At 39.0% G+C, this 27,749-nt stretch overlaps 1 protein-coding gene and 1 non-coding gene across 4 annotated transcripts; one reads left to right on the top strand and one right to left on the bottom strand.

Annotated features, from left to right (window-relative positions):
• Positions 1–7,716: 7,716 nt before the first annotated feature.
• Positions 7,717–23,446, top strand: LACTB (lactamase beta). Of its 3 annotated transcripts, none has more exons than XM_069596256.1 (6): positions 7,717–8,166; positions 8,599–8,665; positions 10,179–10,369; positions 10,648–10,999; positions 11,884–12,049; positions 22,641–23,446. In XM_069596256.1, the coding sequence occupies exons 1-6, from the start codon at positions 7,804–7,806 to the stop codon at positions 23,170–23,172; spliced, it is 1,671 nt and encodes a 556-aa protein (XP_069452357.1). In that variant the 5' UTR covers positions 7,717–7,803; the 3' UTR covers positions 23,173–23,446. The 3 variants fall into 3 exon arrangements, 2 of the variants coding, with proteins under 2 accessions (XP_069452357.1, XP_069452358.1); XR_011258219.1 differs by having other exon boundaries at positions 7,720–8,166; positions 11,888–12,049; XM_069596257.1 differs by having other exon boundaries at positions 7,727–8,385.
• A 4,021-nt stretch (positions 23,447–27,467) lies between these two features.
• Positions 27,468–27,540, bottom strand: TRNAE-CUC (transfer RNA glutamic acid (anticodon CUC)). Its single transcript has one exon. It is a non-coding gene; the product is annotated as a tRNA-Glu (tRNA).
• Between the last annotated feature and the right edge of the window lie 209 nt (positions 27,541–27,749).

Genomic DNA, 27,749 nt, shown 5'->3' with positions numbered 1-27,749 from the left:
GACAGACTCTTCATAACAACCTGAAAGAACATTGTCAAGAAGAGACTCATTCAGAAATGAGCTTCTAGTGAAATTTAAGTTTTTTAATTTCACAGAGTACATATAAATGTATTTTTTAACATGAGAACCTAACAGATAAAACTAATATCCTCTCTGACTACCACTTTGAATTACTGCCTCCTTTTCCGCTCTCCAAGAATAGTCACTGGTATAAGTTAGATGTATATACCTTGCTAATATTTCCACAAACATATGTACCCACCAGAAATATGTAATATTGTACAGGTTTAAAAATATATATGAATGGTATTAGTCTTACAAATTGCTCTTCAGTTTCCTTTTTTCATTCAAAAAAAATTTTTTTTATTTTTTCTTGTTGACCTCGAAAGAGACCTAGCTCATTCCTTTCAGTGAATACATAGGATACTTTGGTGCCAAGGTCCAGCCTCAGCAGAGTCCAGGGATATCCTCAGGATGGACGACGTCAGCGAATGAAGAAAGATAGATAAAGAGAAAGAAAGAGACATGGGGTGACCAAGCTTCTTCGGTGAGCGAGGCCCCTTTACTTTATTATTCTCGGTGCTTTTATACCCTGAGTTATACATACAGCAATGTGAAAAATGCAGAGTCAACTCAACATTCCATCAGTAATAACTTTTATCGATATCAGGTTCCTTCCTGCAAAAGTCTTATTTTCTGTACATCATCTTCTATTCCGGAGGCCTGTTGATATTCCATGACCTCCTTTTGATAAAAGTTGGTCAGCCAGAACACCAGAACAATGATTTTTCCTTAAAGTGTTTCTTCTTAAATTCTTAGCCTGTGTCACCCTTAAAGTACAGAGTTACATTTTTATGGAGCAAAGATTCAGCTGGTTACAGCAAAGAAAGAACTTATTAACTCAAAGTCTAATGTTGCTAATGCTAAGGCTATTACTTGTTTCTTCTACATCCAGACTATATGCACTCCCAGGAACACAATGGATAAGGGATGTGAGAACTTGGCAGTAAGCATAGGCTCAACAATGTTGCAAGAGTCTGGATAAAGCTGCCAAGTAAGCTGGAATGCTAACAGAGGGTTTGAAACACTCCTTTCATGCCCAGGAGATTTATCAACTAGAGCCCTAAGTTAACTCTTTTGGTCAGGGACAGACCCCTGCTAATGTCAGAAGAGCTGGTGAAAGACATAAAATAATCAGACAGACAGATTCTGGTTCGGGGGTAGATGCTCGAGCAAGTTCAGGGGGTCTCTTGAGTCCTGATCTCGCCTTGCCCGTCAGCCTCTTCCTCATGACCTTTGCCATGGGTGGGATTCTCCACGCTGGCTCCCAGCACTTTGGTATGTATGTGCCACAATTTGCCCACCTCCTTACTGAAGGATACCTAAGTTGTCTTCATTGTTTTGTTATCATCAAAAATGCTGCAATAAACAGCCTTATGTTGTTTCTATATGCACACACGTAGAAGAAGGCAAAAGAAAAAGTCACAATCTCCACTCTCCTTGTATCCACACACTTCGCAATGTGGTTTTGCAGCTCTTCCCAACAGATAAAAGTCCTTTTCTCCCCAACTTGAGTCTAGGATTACCTTGGACTTACATCAGCCAGTGGAAGGCATGTCAGTGTGCCAATTGCAAGCCTAGACCTCAAGAGGTCTTGAATGCTTCTACTTTCTATCTCTTGGAGCTTTGTCCAAGCACCAGGTGAATGCACAAACCCAGGCCAGCCTGTTGGTGAAAAAGAGACCACACGGCACAGAGTTGAGCTGTGTCAGCCTAGAGCATCCTACACTAGCCAGCCCCCAGCTATCTCAGCACCGGTCTGAGCCAGAGGAAATCAGAACCTGCCTAGCTGAGTCCAGCCCCCGTTGCCAACCTGGAGACCTGTGAGCTAAGTAAATATTGCTCTAACAGTGAAAGTTATCTCATACAATGTGTACAGATATTTCTTTAGAGTAGATTTTTTTCAAACTTTAGCTTGTATCAGTATCAGCTGGTGGGATTTTAAACTCACTGATTTGCTGGGTACCACTCACCACTCTGATTTAGTAGATCTGAGTGGGACTTGAGCATTTGCATTTCTAACAAGTTCTCGGGCAATGCTAATAATGCTAGGGCCATACTTGGGAAGTCACTGCTCTAGAATATATAACCTATAAATGGTGTTGCTGGGTCATGAATTATAAACATGATTAATAGCTAATAGATACTCCCAAGCTACCATCCAAAGTGGATATATGCTCAGGGCGTCCCTGGTGGCTTAGTAGTAAAGAAGCTGCCTGCCATTGCAGGGGACTCGGGTTCAATCCCTGGTCCGGGAAGATTCCCACATACTGAGGGACAACTAAGTCTGTGCGCCACAGCTACTGAGCCCATGTGACTCAACTACTGAAGCCCACCACACTTAGAGCCCACGCTCCGCAACAAGAAAAGCCACTGCCAGGAGAAGCCTGCACACTGCGACTAAAGAGTAGCCCCGCTTGCCGCACCTGAAGAGGGCCCACGTACAGCAGTGAAGACCCAGCACAGCCACAGGTAAATAATTTTTTAAAAAACACTTAAAAGAACCCAAAGTGTATCCTTATAGAAAATTTAAGGGGTAAAAGAAAAAGCCACTGAAACAAAACTTTTAAACCAGATAGTATGAGGAACAAATGTGAAAAATAAAGTATCAGTGTGAAGGAGGAAGTCAGTCAGTAGTTCTTGGGGTTGGATGGTGAAACAGGAAGCTGATTAACAGTAATTCTTATGACCAAAGCACAGACTATGAATGATGAGGCAAACCTGAAATGTTAAGCCAAGAAAATAAATACTATTTCATAATACTACTTATTAGAGTATATGCTAGAGCAGGACTAGAAGCTGCTCTAGAACAGTATTCCTTTTTCTAAGGAAGTGACAGCGGGGAGAGAGATAAGATCCTGAGTGGTCATTCTGCAGCCTCATCCCTCACCTCACTTTCCTTAGTTCTCCATGCCAGTTTCCATGGTTATCTTTCACTTCCTTTCATGAAACCTCCTCTCTCCCACCACAGGGCCTTTGCACTTACTGATTCCTGTGCATGGAACACTTCCTCTTTCTTTGTGCCCATATTCAACCAAGTTAATTTCTATTTAACTTTAACGTTTTAGATCTAACTTCACTTAATCGGGAAAGCCTAATCTCCCAGACTAGATGAAATTTCACCATTATAAACTCTCAACACACTGCATTTTTCCTACACGGCACTTAACATAGTTGGGCTTTTACCTTTATTTTTGTGTTTATATGACTGGTGACTGCCTTACCCTCCAGCCTGTGAGTTTCAGGAGGGCTGAAACTGTGTCTCTTCTCATCACCATTGTAATCTCAATATGAACTTTGGCAAAGAGCAGATATCCATAAATATGTGTTGCATGAGTAAAATAGGGCTTGCAAAAAGCTTTTAGTGAACCTGAGGTCAAGAGTACAATGAGAAGCATTCAGAAGAGGGGAAAAAAGAGGAGGAAACAGAAGTATTATCTTCAGGATACCACACAGTAGTGGGTCACAGAATAGCAATGATGAGCTCCCGTTTGTTTGAACAACCATATCAAAAGAGTACTGGCTAGTGGACCTCTGATCCCCTGGAGAGAAGTTTCCATTGGTGTACTAGTGGATTCTAAGGTCGAGCCTTTTTCAGTATTTTTGAATTAGAAAGTTTGCCTATACCATCTTTGCAGATAACATGAGAGCCAAAAGGTTTATTTGCCATAATTTAGATGAAAAATAATACCTAGAACTACAAAGTCAAAACCAATAAAGTAAAGGTCAATAAAGATACATATTAAATCAATCTTGCAAGTACCTGATTATGGAAGAGAAGCTGGATTTGACTACCTGGTTTATATAAAGACTTGATTGCTGACAACAAATTCATAGTGAACAAGTGCTTTGAGACAACTGATAAGAATGGTAACTGTCCAGAGAATGGGAGCTGATGGTCTCACTTTACTGGTAGATTTTTGAGTACTATATCCAGTTCTTAGAGTCAGTTTGAGGCCTGGAAACCTTGAGATAGGAAGAGTAGCATCTGGAGACAATTAGCCTGCAAAAATAAACACTAGAGGAAAAACAAAAACTGCCCTTGGATAGAGATAGCTCACCAAATGTGTACCTCCAGCTCAGGAAGAGATACTCTTTCTAAAGCTCTCATGATTTTTTATTTTTTATGATTTCTGATAAGTTCTTTTTCATCTTATGTTCTTGTTTCACTTCTTATTTCATAATTCCTTGTTTGTTTGTGAATATTATAATTCATTTCTCTGAGAATTCTTTGAAAAAAACTTTTGTTTTCTATTAATCCATGTTTAACCAGTGAATGGCTTCTTTTCTTTCTTTTAAGTATTTTTACTTGGCTGTGTCAGGTCTCATTGCAGGATGCAGGATCTTTCCTTGTAGCACTCAGGCTTCTCTCTAGTTGTGGCATGTGGGCTCAGTAGTTGCAGTCAGTGGGTTTAGTTGCCCCACAGCATGTGGGATCTTAGTTCCCTGCTGCTGCTGCTAAGTCATGTCAGTCGTGTCCGACTCTGTGCAACCCCATAGACGGCAGCCCACCAGGCTCCTGTCCCTGGGATTCTCCAGGCAAGAACACTTGAGTGGGTTGCCATTTCCTTCTCCAGTGCATGAAGGTGAAAAGGGAAAGTGAAGTCGTTCAGTCATGTCTGACTCTTCACAACCCCATGGACTGCAGCCTACCAGGCTCCTCCGTCCATGGGATTTTCCAGGCAAGAGTACTGGAGTGGGGTGCCATTGCCTTCTCCTTAGTTCCCTGACTAGGGATCAAACCTGTGTCTCCTGCATTGGAAGGCAGATTCTTATCCACTGGGCCACCACAGAGGTCTTCCCTTTTTTCTCTTTTCCTGTAGATTATTTTAATGCTTTCATTTGCCTGAGCTGATTTCACTCCTTGATCACTGATTTTGGTGCCAGTCTTTCTTAAAAATATTTTCCTTATGTGTTTCAGAAATTTGGTTTGCAGGTTTACTTTTAGTGGAAAAATTTCCTTCTTCTTTTGCCATTCTCTCCTTTTCCTGTCATCCCACTCCTTTTCCATCTCTTGGTTTACTTTTCTTCTATTTGGTTTCTGGGGCTCCCAGTCCAGAGACAGCTGAAATATTGCAGCTCTAGGCTCCTGCCTCACAGTGATAGTAAAAATCCTGCCACCATGTCTGCCAGCTGCTTGATTAAGTTGCCTCCTGCTGCTGCTGCTGCTGCTAAGTTAGTCATGTCCGACTCTGTGCGACCCCGTAGACGGCAGCCCAACAGGCTCCCCTGTCCCTGGGATTCTCTAGGCAAGAATACTAGAGTGGGTTGCCATTTCCTTCTCCAATGCATGAAAGTGAAAAGTGAAAATGAAGTCGCTCAGTCGTGTCCAACTCTTAGCGACCCCATGCCCTTGATTTTCATGGAGAACATCTATTCATTACATTCACAGAAGCCATACTTTGAGTGTCCTCTCCCTACTTCTAAAACAGTAGAAGTCTGTGAGGATCTTGGCTTTTGCTCTCTATATGGCTCTCTGCTTCTGATTCAAGGAGAGGTGACATATATATAGTATAGTTTTTAAAAGAATGATAAAATGAGAATTTATTGTAACCACTATTGGCTGTCTTTTACATTCTTTATACTTTTCTCTCACTGAGATGTGCTTGGAGTAGTGGGGTCCCCTCTAACAGGAACCTCCAATACCATGGTGCCAGAGTACACCCTGTCCACTCTAACAGCAGGTGGTACTCCAGGGTCCTCAGTGAGTTTCACTGCAAAAACTTTTGGGTACTAGGATAACCTGGTCTCTTCAGGGTTGTAGGCTTTATAAACAGCCCATCACTGTATAATTATTTAGCTCAAGGATCTTCTTACTAGATACGGTTACCATTATTGCCTTTTCCTTAAAATTAAATAATAGCTCTAGATGTTTGGGGTTCCCTGATGGCTCAGATGGTGAAGAATCTCCCTGCAATGCAGGAGACCCAGGTTTGATCCCTGGGTCAGGAAGCTCCAAGGAGAAGGAAATGGCAACCCACTCCAGTATTCTTACCTGGAGAATTCCATGGACAGAGGAGCCTAGAGGGCTGCAGTTCATGGGGTCGCAGAGTCGGACATGACTGAGCAACTAACACTTTCATTTTTTTAAGATGTTCACAACTTTTTCTCTTGACAATAGCTTGTCAAGTCTGTGAATTCTCTCTACAAATTCCACGTATAAGGAAAGACAGGCTCATTTTATACATTGTGTATGCTGCCCCAGTGCTAAGGTTTACAAGCTTTCAGAAATCCTTGGGAAATATATAAATATATTTATTATTTAAATAATTTGATTTAATACATATTAAATATTTTTATTTTAAAAAATACTATGATATTTTAAATATACCATATGTAATATATAAAAGATAATTATATATCCCGAAGTAATGAATGCTTATCTTCAAAATTAACATCTCATTAACTGTTCAGTTAGGATTATACTCCTTTTACATTTTATGGTAACCTGAGGTTAGGTTTCTTATTTCACAAGAACCTCTGATCATCTACAGCTGTCAGAGATCATACCTAACTACAAATTACATGATACTTTTGGATTAGAAGTTTTAAGTGCAAATTTTATTCACAGAATTTTTAACAGCATTTTTTTTAATATGAGGCCTAGATACAACAATATTGTTATATGTTTGATGTGGTGTGAAGCTAGACTTTCAGAAGTAAGAGATTTTAAAGAGCCTCAGAGAAATGGAAGAAGCTGAAATGAGACATAAAGAATAGACATGACAAGAGAGGAAAAGGGTCCTGGGGAAAGGAGCTGCCTACTGAGCTGCTGCTGTGTGCCAAGCGCTGTTGCAGGAGCTGAAGATCTAAAGTAAGTCAGCCTGGTAAGAAATCAGATTAGTTGAGTGAAACAAAGCCTTAAGTGTTACTGAAAGTTATGACCAACCTAGATAGCATATTCAAAAGCAGAGACATTACTTTGCCAACAAAGGTCCATCTAGTCAAGGCTATGGTTTTTCCAGTGGTCATGTATGGATGTGAGAGTTGGACTATGAAGAAGGCTGAGCGCTGAAGAATTGATGCTTTTGAACTGTGGTGTTAGAGAAGACTCTTGAGAGTCCCTTGGACTGCAAGGAGATCCAACCAGTCCATTCTGAAGGAGATCAGTCCTGGGTGTTCTTTGGAAGAACTGATGCTGAAGCTGAAACTCCAATACTTTGGCCACCTCATGCGAAGAGTTGATTCATTGGAAAAGACTGATGCTGGGAGGGATTGGGGGCAGGAGGAGAAGGGGACGACAGAGGATGAGATGGCTGGATGGCATCACTGACTCGATGGACATGAGTTTGGGTGAACTCCGGGAGTTGGTGATGGACAGGGAGGCCTGGTGTGCTGCAATTCATGGGGTCGCAAAGAGTGGGACACTACTGAGCGACTGAACTGAACTGAACTGAACTGAAGATGTGCACATTGGGGCTCCAGGTGTGGAGAGAGCTCCTAGGGACGGGGCCTACGAACGCTTCTCTGAGGAGGCGACACCGGATCTAAGAGGAGGCAGAAGGGGGGAAACGAGGGGAGGGAGAAAGATGAAGAAATATCAAGAAAGAGACAGGACAAAGTTAAAAAAGGAAAAGAGGAAGGACTCGATGCTATCGGCGCTCCGCCCATCGTGCCTTGACTGCTAGGGCCCAAGCGCAGTCACCGCCCCCCTCCCTTCCCCGCCCTCCCATCCCTTCCTAGAGCCTCAGCCACCAGCCCGGCCTGTGGGAGCTCTGAAGCTGCCTGCTCGCCAGAGACACCATGTACCGGCTCCTGTCAGCCTTGACGGCCAGGGCCGCGACCACCGGGGGCTGCGCCTGGGGCTGTGGGCGGCGTGCGGTTCATCAGCGCGCTGGGCTGCCGCCACTCGGCCCCGGGTGGGTCGGGGGCCTCGGGCTGGGGCTGGGGCTGGCACTTGGGGTTAAGCTGGCCGGCGGGCTGAGGGGCGCATCCCCCGCGCCACCTGCCGCGGCCCCCGACCCCGAGGCCCCGCCTCAGGCCGAGCTGCTGCAGGCGCAGGAACAGCCCCTCGCCCCGTGGTCTCCGCAGACCCTGGCGCCGCCGCACGCCAGGCACTTCGCCAGAGCCATCGACAGCAGCCGCGACCTCCTGCACAGGATCAAGGTGGAGCGACCGGGGGTGTAGGCAGCCGGGAACCCGGCGCCCCACCCCCGGCGTCACCCCGGAGTAATGAGGCCCCTTGGTGGTTATCCTTCGGGGCGAGAGGACCCCATCCCGGGCGGCGGGATGCCGGCTGGTGGCGAAAAAGACTTCCCGTTTCCCGTTCTCCCGGCCATGGTCAGAAGCTGTTGGGAGGTTGCCCCAGTCGGGGCGGAGGTCAAGGTCCGCCTCGGGGACCGCCCCTTCCCCCTCAGGGTGCCCAGCAGGCACACCCCTCACCGTTAGCGCCCGGCCGGCCGGAGCGGAGGTGGGCGGGGCCCGGGCAGAGGGGGCGTGGTGGGGCGGGGCCGAGGGAAGCCCTCGAGGAAGGCGCAGGCGGATTTCGGACTGTCTTTGAGCTGTGCTCTTGAACTATGCTCTCCCCTTGGCTCTTAGGATGAGGTGGGCGCACCTGGCATCGTAGTTGGAGTCTCTGTAGATGGAAAAGAAGTCTGGTCAGAAGGTAGGCTCAGAATAGCTTTATTTATTGGCTTATTTTCTGCCAGTCGGTGAATAAAATCTTCCATGAAGTGGAATACATACTTCAGAGAAAAGTGTCTAACAGAATAAAGAATTGGACTTTATTCTGTGTTGGAATAGAATAGCAAGGCTTAAAATATGACTGATGAATAAAATGGAGTCTTAAAGATGGGTTGTTTCTACCCCCACTTTCTTAAAAGACTGAATTTATTGCTTTCAAAGTTGTGTATAAAACAGTCTGTTAACTGCACGTTTGTAGATAACCCTTATGATTAAATAAAACATCAGAATGTAGTGGTTTTCCTTTTTAATTCAGTCGATTTATGAGTCCTCTGTTGTGTAAAATGCACAGTACTAAGAACTGGGGATATACATGATTCCTTTTTGTCAACGAGTTTACAATCTACTTTCTTTGTTTTTGACTATACGGGGATGTCAGCTATATTTTCAGAAAAAGCTAGCAACTTGGGAAGATAGATTTCTAGTCATTCTGTGATACTTTTATCAAAGAATTTTGTAATTTGGTTTACTTTTCCATTGTGCACAAACTGGTCCAACTCATCACAGAAGGTTTTTAGAAACCCAGCTTTTAGGAAATGTTGTCTCAGACATCATTTAAAGGAAGGAGTACTTTTAGAAGTTGATAGGAGCAGTAAGGTTTTGAATTTAAAGAAAAAATGATTCTTTATCCAAGTTTAAGCATAGCCCAATCAACATTTATGAAAGATATTATAATAAAAATTATATAAATGTCAGCTCTGTAGGTGAGGGCTCTGTTTTTATGCAAGTATTTTTCTGCATAATCTACATTTACAGGTGAAAATAATTATACCTTTTCATTCTTTTCAGATCTAAGTTCTTTATATATCTTAGATTGCCACACTTTTATCCTACAGAAGATGAAACCAAACTTAAAATATTTTCTGGGCTTCCCTGATGGCTCAGAGATTAGAAGGAGCTTTATTTAAACTCGTTGTTGTTGTCAGTCGTGTCTGACTCTTTGCACCCCATGAGTACATTAGTCTTCTTCTGACCTGCAGCTGAATTTAATTGATGATTAGCTTGATTGGTTTTCTGGGGCATCTTTTCACATTTGTTTTATTAGTCATTTTAAGGGATTTTGTATAAACTCCCTAAAAAATCAAGAATAAATATAATCTGAAGAACAATGATGTTTTCCTTAAAGAATGTAATTTATTTAAAATATGGAATAACCAAATTTTTTAGATAAGCTAAGCATCAGTAACTGAATCATAACATTACTGTTTTGCACAGGGTACAGTTTCAGTCTTGTTATAAGGTTAAATTGTTAGGCCTACTGTTGTCAGTATTGCTAAGACTCATCCCTTATGTGTTCAGTTTTGATTAATTATGCAAGTAGAATAGCTTTTTCTTTTGATAAGCACATAGATTGTTTTAAGATAGTATTATTTCAGTTTTTGAAGACTCCTTTGACCATGAGACCTATTATGACTTTTTGCTTTTTTCTCCCAAAGGTTTAGGTTATGCTGATGTTGAGAACCGTGTACCATGCAAGCCAGAGACAGTTATGAGAATTGCCAGTATCAGCAAAAGCCTCACCATGGTTGCTATTGCCAAACTGTGGGAAGCAGGGAAACTGGATCTTGATATTCCAGTACAACATTATGTTCCTGAATTCCCAGAAAAAGAATATGAAGGTGAAAAGGTAATGAAGTTCATAATTCGTTTTTCTAATGATGTCTAAGTGGTTTTTAAAAGGTTTCATAAGATTATTTTATTTGTTTTTAAATTTAATTAATGGATTAAAGTTTTATTTTATCCTGATAATAACTGAGTGGATATTTTTCTAAAATTTGAGGCTAAAGATGTGTACATGATAGCAGCAGCTTAAAATGGAAAATATTGCTGAAACATTATTCCAAGGCTACTGACTTTTTATTATGCAGTTTAATACCATAGTTGAATTTTTATTTTTACTTTTAGGTGTCTGTCACAACAAGATTATTGATTTCCCATTTAAGTGGAATTCGTCATTATGAAAAGGACATGAAAAAGGTGAAAGAAGAGAAAGCTTATAAAGCCTTAAAGATGATGAAAGGGATGATGGAATCTGACCAAGAAAAAGAGTTAAAAGAAAAAGGAGGCAAAAGTAATGAAAAGAATGACTTTGCTAAAGCTAAGATAGAGCAAGATAATGAAACCAAAGGCCGAAATTCAAAGCCTTGCAAGAAAAAGAATGATTTTGAACAAGGTGAATTATATTTGAAAGAAAAATTTGAAAATTCAATTGAATCTCTAAGATTATTTAAAAATGACCCTTTGTTCTTCAAACCTGGTGAGTGTTAATTTCTTCTTTTTACAAAATCATCATTATTGAATGATTAATTTTCAGAAACTCCAAAATGATACCATCCTGAGTGCATTCAATGTGGTTGATGATGGTATGGTTTTGTTAGATGCTTGCCTTTGTTGTCTATAGTTCTTAACAAAGCCTAGTATTCAGGAAGTTAGCTGTTTGCTTTAACTTCACTGGAGGCTACCTAGACATTTAATGAGTTCTCAGTATCAGGATATTCATGGAAAAAATAAGGGGTTGGAATAGCCCTCCAAATAAAATTTGGACCGAAGTTTGCATGATGAAGCACTGCTGATTTTTTGTATTTTGTTAGTATTTAATTAAATTGTTCAATTTGTTGTATGTGTTCATTTCTTAAAGAAATTAGCATACACCAGCTTAATTTTATTTCCCAAAAAGCTGCTCTATAAAAATAATTTTTTTGTGTATTTTTTGGTATGATGCCTGCCAAAACCACTTTAAATTTATTGCAGGTTTATGTCCTTGTATTCCATTTTCATTTTAAAAGTGGTTTGTGGAAATTCCCTAGAGGTCCAGTGGTTAGGAATCTACCCTTCCATTGCAAGGGGCAAGGGGTTCAATCCCTGGTCAGGGCATGGTGAAGAAAACAAAAAACAAACAAAAAAACTAATAAATATATCGATCATTTTATTAACATTCTTGTGTTTGAGACATGAAATAAGCAGGGCCATTGCAAAGCTTACTAAGTTCGTTAATATATCATCCATGATCTTCACCTAAATGGTTAAGTAAAATATTCTAGTTTTTAAAATATGCCAGTTTTCAGTAGAAAAATATTTTGCATGTTTTTGAATAATAATGAAGCATTCTTTTTTTTCCCCCCTTTGCAATGATGTCTCAAGGTAGTCAGTTTTTGTATTCAACTTTTGGCTATACCCTACTGGCAGCCATAGTAGAAAGAGCTTCAGGATATAAATATTTGGACTATATGCAGAAAATATTCCATGACTTGGATATGCTGACAACTGTGCAGGAGGAAAATGAGCCAGTGATTTACAATAGAGCAAGGTAAATGATTACCTTCTGGTATGTCTAGCTATATTGCATCTTCACACTATGTTATCAATTTAAAGTCACGCTTTGCTTGTCTCCATTCCATAATCAACTTGCCACATTTTGGGAGCTTTTCTTCATGTCTCTTTTTCCACCTATAATGTAAGTAAAATAAAATGTATTTTATTTTTCATATATATATTTATATATATATATGAAGTAGTCCAAGGTCCTTAGATAAAAGTTAGCAATAATAATTTAAGCACATGAATAATTAAACTAAAATTGTACCCATCATGGGTATCTATAATTTGATCTTCCATCATCTCTTATATTTTAGTTAGTGTTTTATTTACCTTTTATTATTTTTAATTATTTTTAAAATTTTGAAATTATCCTACACGTATAGAAAAGTTACACAAACTGGTACAAAGAATTTTCATATACTCTTCAACCAGATTCCCCACATTACTTACTTTAACATTTGCTTTATCTGTCTCTGTTATTTTTTCTCAGCCATTTGGAAATCAGTTGGCAATATGCTACCCCTTATACTTAAGTGGTACCCATAAATACTTAAATATGTATTTTCTAAAAACTAACGGCATTCAGGAAATTAACATCAACATAATACTTATATCAAATCTACAGACATTATTCAGATTTTATTAGTTGCCCCAATAATGTCCTTTATAACACAAGGAAAAACATTTTTCTTTCTGGTGCAGGATCTAATCTAGGATCGCACGTTACATTTAGTCGTCAGGTCTCTCAGAAGTCACATGAGTCATTGTATTCCTTTAGTGGTGATAATAATTTGAAGTGGTATATACCAGTTTTCTCCCCTGTAAAACTTTGAAAATCATTTTATTGAAATAAGCTAAAATTTTGTCATAATTTTTACTAGTAATGTATAAAAAAGGCAGTGAAAGAAAATCTTGTGACTAAGGACTAATTCGAGTTTTACAGTTATGGTGTTTTTCATTTTACTCTTATTATTTGGTTGGTTAGAAAGGTAACAACGCATTTAACTATCAACTGTTACTTTTACCTTTTAAGTGTCCATTAGAGAACACACTTTACAAATGACTTAATGATACTTGACTAGATGAAATGGTAGATGTTTTTAGGTTTATCTCCCCATACTAGCTTTGCTCAGTTTACTGTTGTATTTAGTTAAATTACCATTTTAAAATTATCAGCTTATTTAAAAGGATCAAATATGCATTGCAAATCGGCGTGAAAGAGATTTTTTGAACCTAAAAGAAATTAGGTTAGCAGCAAGCAATGAATTATAATTTTTAAATGACCTGTAGGTTTTTTTGGTTGTTTTGTTCTGTTTTTTTTTTAATTGAAGTTGATTTACAATGTTGTGCTAATTTCTGCTGTATAGCAAAGAGGCTCAGTTATACACATATACACATTCTTTATTTAATATTCTTTTATATTATGTTGTATCCCAGGAAATTGGATATATTTCTCTGTGCTGTATTAGTAGGACCTTGTTGTTTATCCGTTCTAAATGTAACAGTTTGCATCAACTAACCCCAGGCTCCCAGTTCATCCCTCTGCCTCCTCACCTCCCCTTTGGCAACCACAGCCTGTTCTCTATGTCTGTGAGTCTGTTTCTGATTTGTAGATAGGTTCATGTACGCAGTATTTTAGATTCCATATATAAGTGATATCGTGGTATTTGTCTTTCTCTTCCTGACTGACTTAGTATGATAATCTCTAGTTACATTCATGTTGCTACAAATGACATTTATTTCTTTTTTTATGGCTGAGTATACATCGTGTGTGTGTGTGTGTGTATACACACCACATCTTTATTTATTCATCGATGGACATTTAGATTGTTTCCATGTCTTGGCTATTTCAAATAGTGCTTCTATGAACATAGGGGTGCATGTATCTTCTTGAATTACGGTTTTGTCCGAGTATATGCCAAAGAGTGGGATTACTGGATCATATGGCAATTCTATTTTTAATTTTTTGAGGAACCTCCTTACTCTTCTCCATAGCGGCTACACTAACTTATATTCCCACCAACAGTGTAGGAGGGTTCCCTTTCTCCATACCCTCTCCAGCATTTGTTGTTTGTAGACACTTTAATGATGGAAATGACCTTAGTTTTCAGACAATGCTTATTATGTCTAGGTCCACATTATATTCTACTGGAAACATAAAAAATAACACCTGAAGTTGTCAGTTGAATCTAGAAAAGATTCTCTAGTAGTGTTGGCATAGATGCATAACCTTATTTTGAGTTAAATCTAGGCATTTGATAACAAATACCTACTCTATTATATAAGGAAGAATCACTGAGCCTCTTTTCTCAACTGAAAATTAAGTCTCACGAATGTGCAGACTGCAAGTCAGCTGTTGTTTGTTGTTTTCTTAGTAAATAATGCACAAATACCAAAACATGGCATGTGACAGTGAGTTAATTTCATCTTATCGCCCATTCTTTGAGAAAAGGCAGTGGGTTTCTGTTTCTACCGTTAAAGGTTTCCATCAGCTCTGGGTTTTTCTTTACATTTTGCTTGTGCCCAGTGGTGCTGAAGTAGTGAGTGATTCTTTTTAGGTAGATTAAATGGGCTGCAGAAATAAAGTAGGACACTAAAAGAAGAAGGAAATGTTGTTATAGAGGAAAATGTCTGTCCATTTTCTTTGTTTTTAGTTTACTTGATAGAATTTTTATTTGGGCCTCTAAAAGCTCAACTCTGATTCTTTTTTATTTTTGTAATAGTTATTTCAAAAGGGCTTAGAGGCACCAGCTTCGAGTAGAAGTACATGAAATAAAAGAAATCTTCTCAAAGATGTATGTTTAAAAAAAAAAAAACCTTAAAGTAAAACTTAGTAATTGCTTATGTTTCTGTTTGTTTTATGGTACAATTTTACAAGAAATAAAATTTTGAGCAAAAGTTTGCAGCTTTGTTATCTAGTCTACTGACCCCTTGGTATAATCATAAATATGTTTATATTATCTTGACCTAGGCTTTTTAGAGTTACTGTGCCCCAGAAGTAAATATTTATCATCTTTATCACTTCTCTGTGTGAATGTGTGTGTGTCTTTAAACTAGTGTCTCAGAGTCACCTGTTTGAGGTATTTTCCCAGAATCCCACTCCGCAATACTACCTACATTTCTTTGGCCAGAATTTTAGTGTCAGGCCGCATTCAGCTGTAAGGAATGCAGAGAAATCCGTTTTAGCTGGGTGCATTGTTGTCCTGAATAAAACTGGGGTTTCTTGAAGAATAGGAACATTGATTCTGTATATGCAAATAGATATATTTATTCTGTATTTCAGGTATACTCTGTATAAGCAAGTAAACTAAATAACCCTTTAAGCAAAAACCCACAGGGGAATGGAGTGAATGTTCTTGCCACTGAAGGACACTGTTGATAGGTGAATCCTTAGTCAATGCATTAGCTTATTATTAGACACCATTCTTATTTTCTCTGTGTTTGGCATAATACTTGCAACAAAGATCTCTTTCCTAATTGGATAAGACCAAAATCAAATAAAATGTTTTCTGAAGTGTTTGCTGTATTTTTACAGTATAAGTATGGTCTTTTCCTTCTCTTATTGTCTTTATTATTAATTATTTTTATTTTTTCAAGTATCTTCTAAAATTAAGCGTTGTTCCTTGTGAAGCTTTCTTTTATGCCTTTAGCCTATCTGGTAATAGGAATGCTAAATGTTAGAGTGAGATTGGTTTGTATAATATGCATGTTAAATTCTCTAGGTTTTTTAACTTCTTAAAGCAATAAAATACAAAGTGATACATAATTATTTGTAAAGGCATTTAGAAAGGAATTTAAAATTATTTTGCATTTATAAGCTTCTAGATGTAGATTTCTATAGTACTATAATGTGGTGCAGAAACTATAGAGATTCTTCAGGATGACTGTTTGTCATCTGGCATCATTCCATCAATTATTCAGTTAAAAAGATATTCCAGTAATTTAAGAACTTGTGTCCATAATTCCATTCTTTTAGTGCAGAAATCCCTTAAGAATTTGAAATAGTAAAGTTATTCAGTTGATCAAGATTATTTTCATGAGAAGTCATTAATTTGTCCTCTGTAAAAAGGAATCAAAAGAATAAAGCTTAGAATTTATTTTGAAAGAGGAGTCATCCTAATTTCCAGCCTTGATGTAAGTGCTTTGAAACACTTCATTAAAAGTTGTATAATGCAAAGCTGATTATTAACCAAAATAGGTTTGTAGGTCTCTCCCAGTTTACAAACTTCAAGATCACTCTAACAAATATATTTTTCATTGAGAAACCTATTTTTATTATTCTATCATGTGAGTTTTTTTGAAATTTGATTGCCTGGAAATACAAGTGTAATCAGTGTTCAGGCAAAAAGTAACGAGGACCTTAAATACAAGAGTGGCTATAGGAATGAAAGGAAGGGAGAAAGATTAGACAGAAAGCTAGGGTTGAATGATGAGATTTGTCATTACTGAATGTGAGAGAGTTGAGGGCAAGAGAGACAAGAAAGGTCTTAATGGAAAGGAGAAATATGAGAAGGTTCAGAAGAGATCACTTCTGGACACGTCCATCTTGCAAAATGAGAAGACAGTGTATCAGATCATTGGCTTATGGGGGAGCATATTTAGATCCTCTGTAGACTTTTTTAATCTTCAGAGTATATACCTGTGGTCACTCCTGCTTCACCCAATATTATGACTTGGACTTTTGGGAGACATGTAAGAATCATGACAGAAGATAGAGGAGTCATTTTTCAAATTATGTGCCCACTATCCTTCCGAGTTATGAATTTCGAAGGGAGGGATGAGGCCCACTACTCATTCTGATAAACAACATTGAGAAACAAGTTTGAGACTCATTAATGCTAATAGAAAAACCAGTGATAAATTTGGAACAGGGATTGTGGTACAGCTGTAGTTTTGTAGTTAATTCCTATAGAAAAGAAGACCTGGGACCCTGGGACCCCTGGTGATGGGAGGGATCTGGGGAGTCATGGGACTGAGAGCTAGAAGAGAGAGCGCAGAGCAAAGTGGCCTGTGGGGAGTGTCAGTGATGTGGTGGGTCACAGAGCTACAGGGGAAGCTAGAATGAGGGGAATTAGAGGATCCTTGATAACACGCAAGAGAGCTGTTTAGTAGAGATGAGGGAACAGAAGCTATATTCTAAGGAACTAAATGAATGGAGAGGGTGAGTGCATGAAAACAGCAGGTGTGGACTGTTTCATGTAGTTTGGCAAAATATGAGAGTTCCAGACATCCTGGAATGTGAAGTCAAGGGGGCCTTAGATAGCATCACTACCAGCAAAGCTAGTGGAGGTGATGGAATTCCAGTTGAGCTATTTCAAATCCTGAAAGATGATGCTGTGAAGGTGCTGCACTCAATATGCCAGCAAATTTGGAAAACTCAGCAATGGCCACAGGACTGGAAAAGGTCAGTTTTCATTCCAATCCCAAATAAAGGCAATGCTAAAGAATGCTCAAACTACTGCACAATTGCACTCATGTCACACACTTGCAAAGTAATGCTCAAAATTCTCCAAGCCAGGTTGCAGCAATACGTGAACCATGAACTTCCAGATGTTCAAGCTGGTTTTAGAAAAAGCAGAGGAACCAGAGATCAAATTGCCAACATCTGTTGGATCATCGAAAAAGCAAGAGAGTTCCAGAAAAACATCAATTTCTGCTTTATTGACTATGCCAAAGCCTCTAACTGTGTGGATCACAATAAACTGTGGAAAATTCTGAAAGAGATGGGAATACCAGACCACCTGACCTGCCTCTTGAGAAATCTGTATGCAGGTCAGGAAGCAACAGTTAGAACTGGACATGGAACAATGGACTGGTCCCAAACAGGAAAAGGAGTACTTCAAGGCCCTGCTTATTTAACTTAGATTCAGAGTACATCATGAGAAACGCTGGGCTGGAGGAAGCACAAGCTGGAATCAAGATTGCCGAGAGAAATATCAATAACTTCAGATATGCAGATGACACCACCCTTATGGCAGAAAGTGAAGGAGAACTAAAAAGCCTCTTGATGAAAGTGAAGGAGGAGAGTGAGAAAGTTGGCTTAAAGCTCAGCATTCAGAAAACTATGGCATCTGGTCCCATCACTTCATGGGAAATAGATGGGGAAACAGTCTCAGACTTTATTTTTTGGGGCTCTAAAATCACTGCAGATGGTGATTGCAGCCATGAAAGTAAAAGACGCTTACTCCTTGGAAGGAAAGTTATGACCAAGCTAGACAGCATATTAAAAAGCAGAGACATTACTTTGCCAACAAAGGTCCGTCTAGTCAAGGCTATGGTTTTTCCAGTGGTCATGAATGGATGTGACAGTTGGACTGTGAAGAAGGCTGAGCGCTGAAGAATTGATGCTTTTGAACTGTGGTGTTGGAGAAGACTCTTGAGAGTCCCTTGGACTGTAAGGAGATCCAAGCAGTCCATCCTAATGGAGATCAGTCCTGGGTGTTCATTGGAAGGACTGATGTTGAAGCTGAAACTACAGTACTTTGGCCACCTTATGTGAAGATTGACTCATTGGAAAAGACCCTGATGCTGGGAGGGATTGGGGGCAGGAGGAGAAGGAGACGACAGAGGATGAGATGGCTGGATGGCATCACCGACTCGATGGACATGAATTTGGGTAGGCTCCAAGAGTTGGTGATGGACAGGGAGGCCTGGCGTGCTGCAATTCATGGGGTCGCAAAGAGTCCAGCACGACTGAGTGACTGAACTGAACTGAGAGTGAAAAGACTGGAAACTGGAAGCTGTAATGGGGATAAGAAAAAAAAAAAAATGAGTGTGTGTGTGTGTGTGTGTGTGTGTTTTCCCTTAGCATCTAAAAAACTAGAGCACTTTGTGAACTAAGGTGAAGGTGTCAAAATTCCTATCATGGCAAGGAAAGCCTTTATGACGTGTACCCTGTCCCATGTCTACTCCTCTGGCATCACCTTTTGAAGCACTCTCTGCTTCAATCAAACTGAACTCTTTGCTCCCCAGCGGAGTGAGGAGCCATTTCAACAAGTCTTGCTCTCACTAGTGCTCAGGATTCCTCACATCCATCTTTCTAGTTATCCCATAACCTGTTACTCAAAGCAATATTGGCATCACTTGGGAGCTTGTTAGAACTGTAGGATTTGGGGCCCTCTCCAGACCTACTGAAGTGGAATCTGCATTTTAACAAAATCTCCAGGCGATTCATATGATGCTCTAAAATTTAAGAACTATCCAACAAGACTGTTTGCCCTTGAGAGCAGCCACGGTGTATGGTTTTTCTTTTCTCTCCAATGCCTTACAAGTAGTCTCCGTTACATACTTGGCCAACAAGTGATGCTTTCATGTATTCAACATATTTCCCAGTACTCAGTGGATGTCCAGTACTGTTCTAGATGGGGGAAATATCAGTGGACTAGGTAGATAAGATTCCTGCCCTTATGAGACTTACATTCTGTGGAAATGTAAACTGAGAATCTCCTATATTGACATGAAGAAAATAGAACAGAGCAGTGGGATATACACTAAGAGGCTGTTAAGGGGAGCTCTATTTAAAATATATTGGTTTTAGGCCATGTCAGTTGAATTGAAACATGAATAATAAGGAAAGCTATGAAGGAAGACAAGATGTCGTAAGTGATGAGGTCCCAGAGGTAAGCAAGGGCTAAATTATATTGGACAGTGAGTATCAGTGCCATTAGACCCACTGCTCCTTACTTTAACAATATGTTTTAACACTTCCCTTATTATCTGAAATGAAAATAGGAAATCATATAACCTATATTCAATACTCTTAACTAAAATGTAAAAAAAAGAAATAAAAGGAATATTATATAATAGATAAATATGGTATATAATAGATGTCTCAATATGATAACATTTACTTACCACAACATGCAAAGATGTAACAAAGTCAACTGCAACTTAATATGTAAAATTATTTTAAATGTGACAAGTAAATGCAGGCCAGTAGAGGTTTATTGCATTTGGTGCCTCAACCCATGTCCTTAGTGGCTAACTCTGGCTAAAGTTGTAAGCAAAATACAGAATGGTCTTCAATTTTCACAAAGGCTGCATTCAAGAATTCATCTTAGAGTAAAAATGTGCCAAAAGTAGTTTGTATTTACATATAAAATGGAGGAGGTTCTAGGCTCAACTAGTTATAAACAGATTTTATTTTTGTTTACATGAACATCTGGTAGAATGGTTGATCTCACAGGATATAGGTATAGGAGAATGCACCATGGTGTGGGACTTTCCCATATACCACAGGACATTTAGGACCCTTAGGCCCCTACCCCCTAAGTCTCAGTCATAGCCCTCCAATAATTGTGACAGCTAAAAAAAATGCCTCTCACAATTTCCCTTGGGGAGTTAGTCCTGCCTGTACTGAAGGCCATTGACTGTGTCAGAGACTGTTGTGAGAAATTTGAGTTTTATTCTCATTACATTCATAACCATTGGAGGGCTTTTTATGGCTGGGAAAAGGAGGAGGCACAATCTCTGGCTTCTGCCTGTGGGCAAACTGCAGGAGGTACTACAGTCTAGGAAGTATAACTGCTGAAACAAGGTTGTAGAGGTGATAGGAGGCGGTCAAAGATGCAGGTAGTAGAATCACTCTTGAAAACAATAGGAAAATTTTTTAATAGATTGCATGATGATGTAAATGCGTTTTAAGATGAAAATGGGAGTTTCTAGCTCACTTTGGATGGTCTCAATCTTCTCAGTAAAACAAAGAATATAGTTATCTGCTGACTAAGCCTGAAGTAGGATAGGGGACTGAGGGTGAGATTGGGAATCCCAACTAGGAAGAGTACACGAGGGAGTGGGGCTTCCCTGTTGACTCAGTGATAAAGAATCTGCCTGCCAATGCAAGAGACATGGCATCGATTCCTGGGTTGGGAAGATACCCTGGAGAAGGAAATGGCAACCCACTCCAGTATTCTTGCCTGGGAAATTTCATGGACAGAGGTGCCTGGTAGGCTGTAGCCCATGGAGTTGCAAAAAGTTGGACACAACTTAGTGACTACAACAACAACATATCAGGGAATACCCAGGAAAAGAAGAAAGGATTTGAGAACAACAGCAAAGACCCTTAGCAAGAGTATGAATTTATAGCAGTCAGCTTTGTTATATGAATTCCTGCAGCCTTTCTTGGTAGATATGGGATACTTAGGTTTATTCAGGATTGATGGATTGGTATAGTATAAGTTCAGAACAGTGGAACTGAAAAATGTGGTCTCACTAAAGACCACAACCAAAATGGTTCAAACGACTGATGATATAGTTCAGCCCAGAAGAGAAAATCAGAGGAAACCACTAGAAACTAAAAGACCTGGGAAAATTGAGAAGACTCAATGAGCATGGATGAAGGTTCCATTGAGGACAGAGAGCAGGTTCATTTGGAGAGCTAGAAGGATTGGAAGTCATAGTCATAGGAAGAAATTTCTGAGCTTGAGACCCTAGTGATAAAACATAAAAAAATGATGGTAAGATTCAGGTCTAACTGTGCTTATGAATAGCCAAGGATAGATGAAGATGAGAGTCATTACAGATGAGACTGTCAGCAAACTGAAAACCCATTTTATTATGAATCTTGAAAGGCAGGAGCCTCAAAAGTTATGTCCTTTATTTATTTATTTTGTGATTTCATTTTATGTACCTAATGTTTATGGTACCGTTTCCTCATATTAGAATGGAAACCTCATCAGGTTAGTCTCTTTTTTTTCTTAACACTTTATCCCAGCATCCAAACAGTGCCTGGCACATAGTACGTGATCCATCAATAACCAATCCATCAATAACCTAATTACAAATTAGGACGGAAGCAGAGAGGCAACAGATTGCCTAGATTTTAATCCAATTCTGCCACTTATAAACTATGTGACTTTGGACAAGTTATGTATATTCTTTGTGCCTTAGGAATTTTAATAGTACCTATCTCCTAACATTGTTACAGGAATAAGTTCGTATGTATATAGTTCTTAGAACAATACCTGGAACATAGTAAGAAGTTTATACATGTTTATTAATCAAATAAAATAAACATAGCTATTAAGGGTGAGAGTTGGGATTCAGGCTGAGATTTGCTAACTCCTGCTGCTTCCACTACACCCAAGTACCCCATCCCATCATTATACATAGTATTTCTATGTTATTTTTAACCAGGAGATGTAGTCTTCTTATAAATATTAACCTTATTCCTGAACATCCCAATGGTATGTTTTTAGTTATAAAATTTACATGTAGCACATGGTTCACTGAACCCAGGAACTGAAAATATCTACCAAACATTAGGTGTTTCTGCATATGCACAGGGCAAATATATATCATGTGTACTAATCAGTACATCTTTTAACAGTATTAAAAATTTCATACACTCATCATGGGCAAGCCTTGCAATAGAAAAAACAATCTGCTTTCTATACTTTACTCAGTAACTTGTGTTTCATTTTATTTGAATCATACTGAAAACTAGTGGTTACTTTCTGAGAAAATATATTCACTACAATGAAATACAATCCGTCTCATGTATGCATTTTTCTATTTATCTTCATGTATGAAGTCAATACTAGACTATCACACTTTTAATGACTATTCTTATTTCATTTTAGATTTTATGTTTACAATAAAAAGAAACGCCTTGTCAACACACCTTATGTGGATAACTCCTATAAATGGGCTGGTGGTGGATTTCTGTCTACAGTGGGTGATCTTCTGAAATTTGGGAATGCGATGCTGTATGGTTACCAAGTCGGGCTGTTTAAGAACTCAAATGAAAATCTTTTACCTGGATATCTTAAACCGGAAACAATGCTTATGATTTGGACACCAGTCCCTAACACAGAGATGTCTTGGGATAAAGAGGGTAAATATGCAATGGCATGGGGAGTGGTGGAAAAGAAGCAAACATATGGTTCTTGCAGGAAGCAGCGGCATTATGCCTCACACACTGGAGGCGCAGTGGGTGCCAGTAGTGTCCTGCTGGTCCTTCCTGAAGAACTGGATGCAGAAGCTCTAAATAACAAGGTCCCCCCAAGAGGAATAGTTGTTTCTATCATTTGTAATATGCAGTCTGTTGGCCTCAACAGCACTGCTTTAAAGATTGCTCTGGAATTTGATAAAGACAGATCAGACGTACCTTAACATCACAGGTGCAAAACAAGCTGTTACGGTTTTGTTTTTGTTTGTTGGTTTTTGTTTTGTTTTGAAACATTGAAGTCCCAAAATACATGCAATTTTAAAGAATAAATTTGTAATAGAGTATAATTGAATGCAGAGAATTATGTACCTCTAATTGCTTACTTTTGTAATTGTCTTTTATTGGAGGATGAGTTCTTTATACTCAGGGAAGTAACTATATTTTTACTTTTTGAAAAAAGTGTTAACTCTTGAAATAAAATATTCTGATAAAAATGTACTTTCTGAATGTGTAATACAGAAGAAATTTCATAAACAGCAGACTCAAAATATTGTTCTTTTAATATGACAGCAGATGGTACTTCCCTTGTGGTCCAGTGGCTAAGATTCCATGCTCCCAGTGCAGGAGATCCAGGTTCAATCCCTGGTCAGGGAAATAGATCCCACATGCTGCAACTAAAGATCCTGCATGCCACAACCAAGACCTGCCACAACCAAATAAATATACATGTTTTAAAAAGAAAAAAATGACAGCAGAAACAAGATTGTGAGAAATGGTATATTAGTTCTCTATTGCAGCTTAAAAGAACACACATTTATTATCCCATGGTTTCTGAAGCTCAAGAATTCAGGAGTAGCTTGACTGGATGGATCTGGCACCAGAGTCTCTAATGAGGGTGCAGACAATATGTTGTAGTTATCTAAAGGCTTTTCTGGTCCCAGAGGAAATGTTTCCCAAATGCTCATTCACTCACAGTTTAAGATTTGTGAACTAAAGATGTTATTTGCTCCCCAGCCAGACACAGGTTGGTAGCTGCTTGATTAGTGTTCAGGGCCTAAGAATAGTTCTTGGCTCTTGGCTGTGTTCTCTAAACTCTTGGCTCTGCCCTCTGAATTACTTTTTTCATGAAAGGCAACATGTGTTTGCATCCAAGTGGCTTTCTCAGCCTGCTTTCATTTTTGGCCACACCAAGTCACATGTGGAATCTTAGCTCCTGACCAGGGATCCAACCCATGCCCCCCTGCAGAGGAAGCAGAGATTCTTAACTACTGGACCACCAGGGAAGTCCTACAACCTGCTTTCCTACTTGTACAAGTTTGAGGGTCCAAAGGCCTCTTTTATATTCTCCTTTCCATCTAACTTAACAGTTTTCCTCCCTTACAAATCTCACTGGGATTCATGCTAATAAACATATGCCAAATCTCTTCAAACTAGACCCCTCTCTAACTTGGGATTCTGCTAAGACAATTGGAGGAAACACTGTTAAGCTTCTATTAAGACTTAGTGTTAAAATAGCTCTCAAGATACCATCTTGCTTCTTTCCACAGTCATAAAGGATTTTATATATCATACCCTCAATTTCATCTTTAGACTGTTTTTTGTTTTGTTTTCTGGAAGTCCCCTAAATTTTATCTTTGCCTTGAAGCTATTTCTTAATTTTAGCATCTTTTGTCATTTGGAGAGTCTGGGAAATTTCTAAACCATCAGTTATTGATGCATTTTTTTGTTTAGTAGCCTTTCCTTTAGCTTGTCTCTCTCCAGCTTTGTAGTATGAGCAACAAGAAGAAGCCAAGAGTCAGTACTGGGTCTGGAAATCTCAGCTAGATTACTTAGTTCATTAGGCACATTTTCTACTTTCTGTGGTCTTGCAGGCAATAATGTTGCTAAACTTCCTGCTACTTCACAACAGTAATCCTCTTTCTTCCAATTTCCAGTAACATTTTCTTACTCTCCTTTAAGTCCACACCTGCAGCCTCCTCAGAGGCCATCATACTTCTAAACAGTTTCTTCAAGGCTCCTCAGGCATTCACTGACACTCTTTTCAAAATCCTTCCAACTTCTATTCACTGTTCTAAATTTACTCCCCCATTTTGGGTTTTTGTTATAGCTGCACTCTGCTTCCAGGTATCAAAATCTACAGTGTAAAAAAATATGTATTTCAGATATAATTCACAATTCATATACCTTAAAAGTCAACCTTTAAAGTGTACAATTTAGTGTTTTTAGTATACTCACAAGATTGTGTGCCCATTCAATTCCAGAATGTCTTCACCCAAAAAAGGAATCTTAAACCCATTAACATTTGCTGTGCATTCCTCTCTACTCCCAGGCCCTGACAACCACCGATCCAGTCTCTGTCTCTTTGGATTTACCTATTATGGGTATTTCGTATAAGTGGAATTATAATATGTGGTCTTCTGCGTCTGGCTTCTTTAATTGTAATGTGCATTAATTATCTATTGCTGCATAACAAACTACTATATCTCAAAAATTCTCTGTTTTGTAAGTTTGGGAGCATTTTAGCTGAGCAGTTCTAGCTCAGGGTCTCTCCTGTGGCTTCAGACAAGATGTCAGCAGGACTTTCAGTCACCTGAAGGCTAGAGTGAGGCTAGAGGATCTAATTCCAAGATAGTTCAGCCATGTGGCTATCAGCAAGAAGCTTCTGTCACTTGCTAGCTTTTGGGAAGAGGTCTCAGTGGCTCACTACGTGGACTTCTCCATAGGTCTGCTTGACTGTCCTATGGCTTCCCTCAGATTGGGTGATTGAAGAGAGAAGGTAAAAGCCACAGTGTCTTCTATAATCTAGCCTTGAAGGCCATACAGTAACAGTACTACCTATGCCAATTTCTCCTGATCACACAGACCAACCCTGATTCAGTGTGGGAGAGAGCTACACAAAGGCTGAATAAATATAGAAGGTGAGGCTCATTGGTAGCCATCTTGGGAGACTGGCTGCATGGATGGCTTATTATAGTGTTGACATACAGGGAAATTTTGTTGTAACAGGCATAGATGATCAGTATTGGAGACTACACTGAATTTGGGGAAATTCGAAAAGCAATGGAAGTTTTTTTATTGTCAAATAAAAGAGGCCTGTTCTATAGTTCTGAACTCTCAGCCGTTTCTTCACTCTACTTTGATCCATAGAGGTAAGTAGATGGATATTTCTGAGGTCAAAATACAGACAGCAACTCCCTACAACAGATCCATTTCATCTCCTTATTTCTTTCTGGCTTCTGACTTCTAGGTCTTCTATTCATATTTGTCAAATTTTTCAACCCATACTTCTTTGATAAATAGAAAATGCCTTCCTTTAATGTTATTCTTTAAATTTTAAACATTAATTATTGTGACAAAAGGGAAATCAAATTAACAGCAATTTAAAAAAATATTTCTGATAAAAATATCATGTTTTGGGACTTCCTTGGTAGTCCAGTAGTTAAGAATCCACTTTTCAATGCAGGGGGTGTGGCTTCAATCCCTTGTCTGGGAACTAAGATCACATATGCTGCACACTACAGACAAAAATTTTTTTTAATAATCATGTTTTCAGATTGATCATGTGATACCAATGTGAGCTTTGAACCTTAACACAGACCACAGAGCGAAATGCTTGGACCTGCCAAGGAGGTGACATTTACACAGGGAGAGGAGGAAAGCACATTGTCTGAGTGTTGGGGAGAAGTGCGATGTGACTGACTGTCCAAGGGAGCACAGCCACAAAGTGTGAAGATATCTGTGAAGTTGGTTAATGTGTACTGTGAACAGGGTACTTGGCTTTAGACTAGTTTTTCACTTTTTAGGATTCTTGTTAAGCTATGAGAAAGAGCTGGGGATTTTCTCAAAGTGAATCAATGTACAAACGTCAGGGGTTCACTGACCCCACATTAAGAATTCCTATTGACCATAATAACTTATTTTCTTACCTAATGCTCTGATAAATGCTAGAGAGAAATGTTAGAAATGCTTTGATAAATTTCCGCATCTCCCAAAGTGGTAATTGTGGTGTGGCTGATCCTTTCGGGAAAAGAACTCAGGAGAATTTGACACAAGTTGCTTGCATTTTTTTTTTTTTCCTGAAATTTACAACTTGTCAAGGTGGTTATTGGCTACAAACAATTTGCTTTACCTTCCTGTGGTAGAATAAAAAATTTCAAAATTCTGCTCCAGATTTGATAGTTGAGGTCCTGGAAATATGTCTTTGTAGTTTTTATAGAAAAAATGTAAATCTTCATTTAGATGGGTTAGAGTTTATTATTGTATTTTATTAAGAAAGAAGTTACTTTTATAGAATAATAACCTCTCCTTGTAACCTTTAGGATTTTACAGATACGTTTTCACAACTATAGGCATAAAGAATTATATTGTTATTTGCTATTGATTCAGGTTCAAATAGTCTTGAGTTCTATCCTTCAGTTCAGTTCAGTTGCTCAGTCGTGTCCGACTCTTTGCAACCCCATGAATCGCTACTTGATATTTTGTTTTGCTTTGGCTGTGCCATGAGACTTTTGGATCTCAGTTCCCCAACCAGGGATTGAACCTGGGCCCTTGGCAGTGAGAGCACAGAGTCCTAACCACTGGACCACCAGGGAGTTCCCCTGATCTTTTATTTTTCTGGGGAAAGAAAATACTAGAAAGCATAAAAGTTTCACATTGCAAATACCCATGTAATCCCAATAACCAGAATTTAAAATGCTATCATTTAGTCAACTTTTCTTCATTTAAAAATAATAATGAGTAGAACTTAATAGATAAAACTGAAGACCCCTAGAACCATCACCCAAAGCCCCACTACTTTTGC

This window comes from Ovis canadensis, chromosome 7, assembly GCF_042477335.2.
Source record: "Ovis canadensis isolate MfBH-ARS-UI-01 breed Bighorn chromosome 7, ARS-UI_OviCan_v2, whole genome shotgun sequence".
Classification (NCBI taxonomy): Eukaryota; Metazoa; Chordata; class Mammalia; order Artiodactyla; family Bovidae; genus Ovis; species Ovis canadensis.
Note: the sequence above shows the minus strand (reverse complement) of the source record. Positions and strands in the feature narration are given on the sequence as shown.

Bases quoted from the DNA above. Each gene is read 5' to 3' on its own strand.
- LACTB (XM_069596256.1), top strand. From the start codon at position 7,804: ATGTACCGGCTCCTGTCAGCCTTGACGGCCAGGGCCGCGACCACCGGG. The intron at 8,167-8,598 runs GTGGAGCGACCG...CTTGGCTCTTAG, and splicing joins ACCTCCTGCACAGGATCAAG to GATGAGGTGGGCGCACCTGG. The intron at 8,666-10,178 runs GTAGGCTCAGAA...TTTCTCCCAAAG, and splicing joins AAAAGAAGTCTGGTCAGAAG to GTTTAGGTTATGCTGATGTT.